General features: G+C 39.5%; 1 protein-coding gene across 3 annotated transcripts in view; it reads right to left on the bottom strand.

The window, feature by feature from the left end:
* Gab3 (GRB2 associated binding protein 3) overlaps positions 1 to 6,537 on the bottom strand; it is a 92,182-nt gene extending 85,645 nt beyond the window's left edge. For all 3 annotated transcript variants that reach the window (XM_041637087.1, XM_041637088.1, XM_041637086.1), the window contains exon 1: positions 6,466 to 6,537. In XM_041637087.1, coding sequence (XP_041493021.1) covers positions 6,466 to 6,537 — 72 coding nt within the window. The remainder of the gene's footprint in view (positions 1 to 6,465) is intronic.

Consider the following 6,537-nt stretch of genomic DNA (forward strand, 5'->3'; position numbering starts at 1 on the left):
AGATATTTAAGAGGTATAGCTCATTGGAAGAAGATTTGGGCACCGTGAGTAAGGCCCTGGGTATTCTCTCTCTCTCTCTCTCTCTCTCTCTCTCTCTTGGTTTTTCGAGACAGGGTTTCTCTGTAGCTTTGGAGCCTGTCCTGGAACTAACTCTTATAGACCAGGCTGGCCTTGAACTCACAGAGATCTGCCTGCTTCTGCCTCCCCAGTACTGGGATTAAAGACGTGCACCATCACCACCCAGCTTGGGTTACCTATCTTGTGCTAAAAATAATATCATGATTTTTTTCCCCAAAAAACTACAAAGAAAAATGGGCAAACTAGCCAGGGGGTGATGGTGCACACCTTTGATTCCAGTATTTAGAAGACAGTGGCAGTTGGCTCTCTGAGTTCGAGGTCAGCCTCGAACAGAGTGAATTCCAGGACAGCCAGGGCTACACAGAAAAACTCTATCTAGGCGGGGGAAAAAAGAAAGAAGGAAGGAAGAAAAAAGAGAGAGAAGGAGGGAAGGAGGGAGGGAGGGAGGGAGAGGGGGGGAGGGAGAGGGAAGGAAGGAAGGAAGGAAGGAAGGAAGGAAGGAAGGAAGGAAGAAGGAAGGAAGAGAGTTGAGTGAGCTTGGGGATGCAGGCCTACAATTCTAGCTACTCAGCAGGATGAGGCAGGAAAAATGCATTTCAAGAGCATCTTAAACTACTCTCTCCTTTAGCCTAGGGACAGTGTGGTAAGGGAAGAGTTCCTTTGCAAAGACAATCAGAGTCTGGGCCATAAGCCTGAGACTCCCACAGACTGTTCCCCTGAATTAGGGACTGCTAGCCAAATCTCAAAGCTCAACAAATAAAATTAATATTTTAATGTAATGAAACTAGCCAGAGTAACAATAAAATTAAGCCCAAAACAATCAAAAAGAAATAACAAAGATGAAAGAATAAACCAATGGAATTAAAAAGAAAGAAAATAGTAGATATCAATGAAAATGAAGGCTAATTCCTTGAAAATATCAGAAAATTTAACAAAACTCTAGCCAGAGTGGTCATAAAAACAGGAAAACAGATGGCCTAAGTTACAGAATAATAAATGAAAAAGGAAGCACTGTTACAGATCCTATAATGGGAAAAGAACAAGAAGGAATACATCAACTAACTTAATTTTGATATATCTGACAATTCAGTAGAAACTAAGAAAAGCCTTGGCAGACTAAACTACTGCAGATCATTCAAGAAGCTATGGATCTTCTAAATAGCTCTTTAAAGAAATGGAATTCTAAGTTAATGATACCCTTCCCAGAAAGAGATGGTCAATTTCAAATTGTTTCAATAATGAATTCAACCAGACATACTTAAGAAAAAAGGAATACTAATTGTATGCAAAATCTTTCAGAAAATGCAAGAGAGAACACTTCCTTTTTTTTATTTTACATGCCCAGCATTGTACTAATATCAGAACCAAACAAAGATAGTCACGTACACACAAAAAAAAGGAAAACTATGTCTGTATCTACCATAAACAGAAGTACAAATGCCTGCAGCAAACTACTAGCAAAGCAAATCCAATAATACATGACAACCACATGAAGTTTATCCAGGGAGCTCATGGCTGGCTCAGCATTAAAAATCATAGGAGTCTAGGGATCTTGGTAATAGAGTGCTTACCAGTAACATGTGCAAAGCCCTGGGTTCCATCTCTAGCATCACAAACATAAAAAGGAATCACAGCAAAATCCTTCTCAAAAACAGCAAAAATCAAATAAGACTAGCCAAGAAGTCACCGTAGTAACAGACTAAAGAAAAAAAGCAAATTGTTACTTTATAGATTAAAAAGTATCAATTCTCATTTAAAAAAAATCTCAGTAAACTGGGCAGTGGTGGTGCCTTTAATCCTAGCACTTAGGAGGAAGACGCCGGTGGATCTCTGAGTTTGAGGTCAGGCTGGTCTACAGAGCTAGTTCCAGAACAGCCAGGACCACATAGAGAAACCCTGACTCAAAAAAAAAAAAGACAAAAACAAAAAAACCATAGACAGACAGACAGACAGAAATGCTCAGCAAATTCAATTTGTTTAAAGTGTCTACAAAATACCTATAGTTGAGACCAGAGAGAGCTGCTCAGTGTTTAAGAGCAGTTGTTGATCGTGCAGAGGGCCCAGGTTTGATTCCCAGACCCCACAAGGCGACTCACAACTGTAATAATTCAAGACCCAGGGGATCTGACTCCTTCTGGCCTTTATAGGCATTACGTGGTATATAGATATGCATGCCAGCAAAACAGCCATACACATAAAACAAAAATAAACTTTAGCTGGGTGGTGGCGGTGCATGCCTTTAGTTCCAGCACTCAGAAGGCAGAGGCAGGCAGATTTCTGTGAGTTCAAGATCAGTCTGGTCTACAGAACAAATTCTAGGACAGCCAAAGTTAAAAACAGAGAAACCTTGTCTCAAATAAATAAATAAATAAATAAATAAAAATAAACTAAAAGAAGACCTATAATTGAAATATTTGAAATTAAAAAATTAAATGCTGTTATCCCAAATACTGACATGGCAAAGGATATCTTTTCTCATCATTTTTATAAAACACTGATCATACTGCAATTTCTAAGTACAAGCAAGGCCACAAGTACTAATAAGTGACTAATTTCAATAAAATCAATTGACACAGTAATTTATAAATTATTATAGAAAAGCAAACTACTTAGAATAATCAAACCAATTCAGAAAAAGTAAAACAAAGATAGAGGCTAAAACTAAATTTTTATGAAGCTATGCTCATCAAAAAGTATGATATTGGCATAGAAATGAAAAAATAATTGACCATAAAACAGACATTCAAAATCTGATATTTTGATTTTCAAATTTTTGAAGTCTTAGTTGGGCATGGTAGTTCGTGTTTTTAATTCTAACATTCCAAAAGCAGGAGAATTGCTATGAGTTTGAGGCCAATGTAGGCTATATAGTGAATTCCAAGCCAGCCTGGACTATAGTATGAGATCTTGTCTCAAATAAAAAATAAAATAAAATCTTGGTTCCACAAAAATGCTGTAAAGGGAATGAAAAAAACAAACTATAGAGTGGTAGAAAATATTTGCATTTGCATGTCCAACAAAAAAATTGTATCCAGAGGCAAAAGAAGCACCTGTCACTTAGTGTTATATTGGCTTAGTTTAAAAATTAGCTTAGTCTGACATGTGTACACGTGTGTGAGTCCAGAGGTTGACATTGGGTGTCATTCTTCAATCACTTCTCTACTTTACCTTTGCTGACAGTGCCTCTCACTGAGCCTGAAACTCACCAATTCCTAGATTGAATAGCCAGCAAGCCCCATGTTCCTTGTGTTTCCACATTCTTACTGATGGAATGATAGGTATACATCACTGTGCCCAGCTTTTACGTGGGTGGTGGGAACCTAACTCAGGTGTGACTAAGCTATCTTCTCAACCCTCTAAGTAATTTAAACATTACTTAAACCAATGGAACAGAAGTAAGCTAAAAGTTCATCAATAGAAAACATAAGTAATTATACACCTATTATAAGGAATATTATACAATGATTTAAAAATGAAGTAAATCTATATGCACTAACTTGGAATAATATATAGACTGGTTGTAAAAAGGAAGAGAAAATTATTGGACAATCTCATTTACGTGAAAAGAAAATTACAGATTTTCTAAGAAAATTTCTAGAATAATACCACAGAGCTAACAGTTTTTGTCCTTAGGAACAACCCTGAGAAGGGTAGGATGTGGGAAAACTTCTATTCATTCCTACAATGTTTGAATTCTGATGATAAGAATAAATGTCTAGATTATTTATGAAACACAAGAAAGAAATCAACTTTCTTCAAAAAAGGGGCAATGATAAAAACTAACTTTTTGACAGCCTTGGCTTATGTAATCAAGTAAATGAAATACAATGTACTGAAAGATTTGCCTGAAAACAGACTGAGCTTCCATTTGTTAATACAAACATTGATGGCCTGCCAACACAAAGAACTGGGTTATTGTCCCAGTTGTGCTAACTAGCTTCATTACATTAGTATGCTAAATATATTATAACTATGGACTGTGTAAGAACCTAAATCAATTCTTTTCTGTTTCTTCTGAGCATCAAACACTGAGCCTACTTTAGAGTTAGCAGCCAGTTAGGGAGTAGAAACTACTCACAAGAGTTGAATTAAACAGCACTGCCTGACCTTGTCGAAGTGTCTCATCGTTGACCTCTAGTGGCAAAATGAATTCCTGCATCTCTTAGTAATCAGAGGGATGGGGAGATGGGAAGAGAAAAGGTAGAAGGGAAGGAGGGGGGACTTGGGGAAACAGGAGGATTGGGATAAAGGAAGGTTGGATAGGGGAGCACGGAACACAATTAAATATTTAAAAAAATAAAGTAAAGAGCAGTCTCTATAAAACAAAACAAAACAAAAGGTTCTCAACCAGGGACTAAAAGATCAAGGTTTATGCCTAGGTTCTCTTCTGCTTTCAATCTTGTCTATCATCACATACTCCACACATCTCTAATCAATTCATTATCCACTCTTAGCACAGGGCCATTTTAACAAACAAACAAACAAAAAAAATACATATGACAAAAAATCTACCCAAGTCTTCCAAAATTATGAAACACTAACAAACTTTCCTAAACTAGCCTGTTGAAGACAAAATACAAACCAAATTGGAGGGGGGTTGGTGAGTCACCCATAAACCTTCTCCAGACTCATCATCTTTCTGAATCAACTACTGAAAAGTTTGTTCCACTCTGAAAATATCGTTTAAATGACTTTCATTAAGGGCAGCAAGGAAAGCCACTCAGGGAGCAGCACTGCAAGCCTCACCTGCACATGTAGTGCAGAGGAACATGTTTTTGCCTCCTGCCTCCTCTATATCAATGCATCTTCAAAATAGCTGAAAACTTAGGGAAGCAGCTTGATGGTGCAAAGGATGACAGATGGGGTACTTTGGGTTTAGGAATTTGTGGAGTCAAAAAAAAATGATGCAGGGCAAGGCATGGTGACACACAACTGTAATCCCAGCAGAGGCAGGCAGATCTCTGAGTTCGAGGTCAAGCTGGTCTACACAGTGAATTCCAGGACAGACAGAACTATGTAGAGAGGCCCTGTCTCCAAGGGGGGGGGCATACTGTTATTATTCAAAGAAATGCTCATATTTCTGCATCTGTGATGGCTACATACTAAACAGAACAACATTCTTTGATTCAGCAGCACAACAAAAACCTTTCCAAAGTCTCCTAAGAGTAAGATACCGTCTAAACCAGAAATGGAGGGGAGGGGAACCACTGGGCAGCTTGAAATTCAGGAAGTGCTCTTGTTACAAATTCTAGAAGTATCCATGTATTATTGCACTCTTCTTATAATCATGAATTTCTACATGATATGTGCTCTTCAATATGGAAACAGAAGTATTGGTGAATATGGACAAAATAAGGACACCAGTTGGAAAGCTATAAACACAAGTACCAGGTAGAATCGCATTTGGAGTGGGATGCCTCCACAGAGTGCAAACCATGGCAGGGTAGTTACCACCACCACACTTTGGTTTCGCAGAGAAATTAGGAATTATGAAGGACAGGGATCCATCAATGTACTTCCAGCCCCCCCCCAATAAGGGGCAAGAAAGGCTAATTAATATCTGTTTATATGCAGCTCCCTGGGGACTAAAGTGGTTCTTGCTTTGCTAATGGCTAAAGACAAATCAGTAGCAATTAGATCTTTAAGCAGAATATTTTAAAGATCTTATCCCGAGAACTCTAGATATAATGAATTTTTGAGTTGTAGGCAGCTTAAAGATGGTCATATAATTTGTAGAAAGATGTGCTTTTCCAAGTGTCCCTTATTTCATAATAGCAAATGTCAATGGTTCCTGCTGTACTAAAAAAGCATAGTGTCATCATAAAGAATATGCTGAGAAGGGACATGATGAGAAAAGAGTTACACTGTATGGTAGGCTCCCAACAGGAGTGTCCTATGATAGCTACAATGATAGTACTCATTACAGTCCAAGAGGAATGCAGCAGCTTCACTAAAGTATCCCACACAGGTATCCTCTTACTGTCCACTTCCCTGTCCCTCTCTCTGTTCTCCTCACTGTGAAATGGAACTCCAGTCAGACACAGGGCACCCTTTAGAGATGTCTCTGCGGCTGCTCCAGAATACAAACTGGCGATGGGACTTTTAGCCCCAACCCACCTCCCTCCACAGCTGACTGTGGCAGCATAGAGTGATTGAACACAGCGGGCAAGAGGTACCAGGCCAGCCTGCTGCAGGGTGCTGCAGCAACACAGCTCGACGTAAGATTTCACTTTCCGTTGTCCACCGGCCTCGCCTGTAGTTAGGGCGCTGAGAACAGTTACGTATCGCGCGCCTAAAACCAGGGACTCCCCAGGACCACGCAAGGCCACACCACGGGCATAGAACCGAGGACACGAAAGCCAGGGGTGAGTCAGCGCCCCTACTCACATAGCGCTGCAGCTTCCTCTCGGGGGGCGACTTGACGAGCCAACCCGTGCACACGGCGTCGCCCATGCTCAT

Source organism: Microtus oregoni, unplaced genomic scaffold (assembly GCF_018167655.1).
Source record: "Microtus oregoni isolate MIOR12 unplaced genomic scaffold, Mior012 000050F_ref0000143, whole genome shotgun sequence".
Lineage (NCBI taxonomy): Eukaryota > Metazoa > Chordata > Mammalia > Rodentia > Cricetidae > Microtus > Microtus oregoni.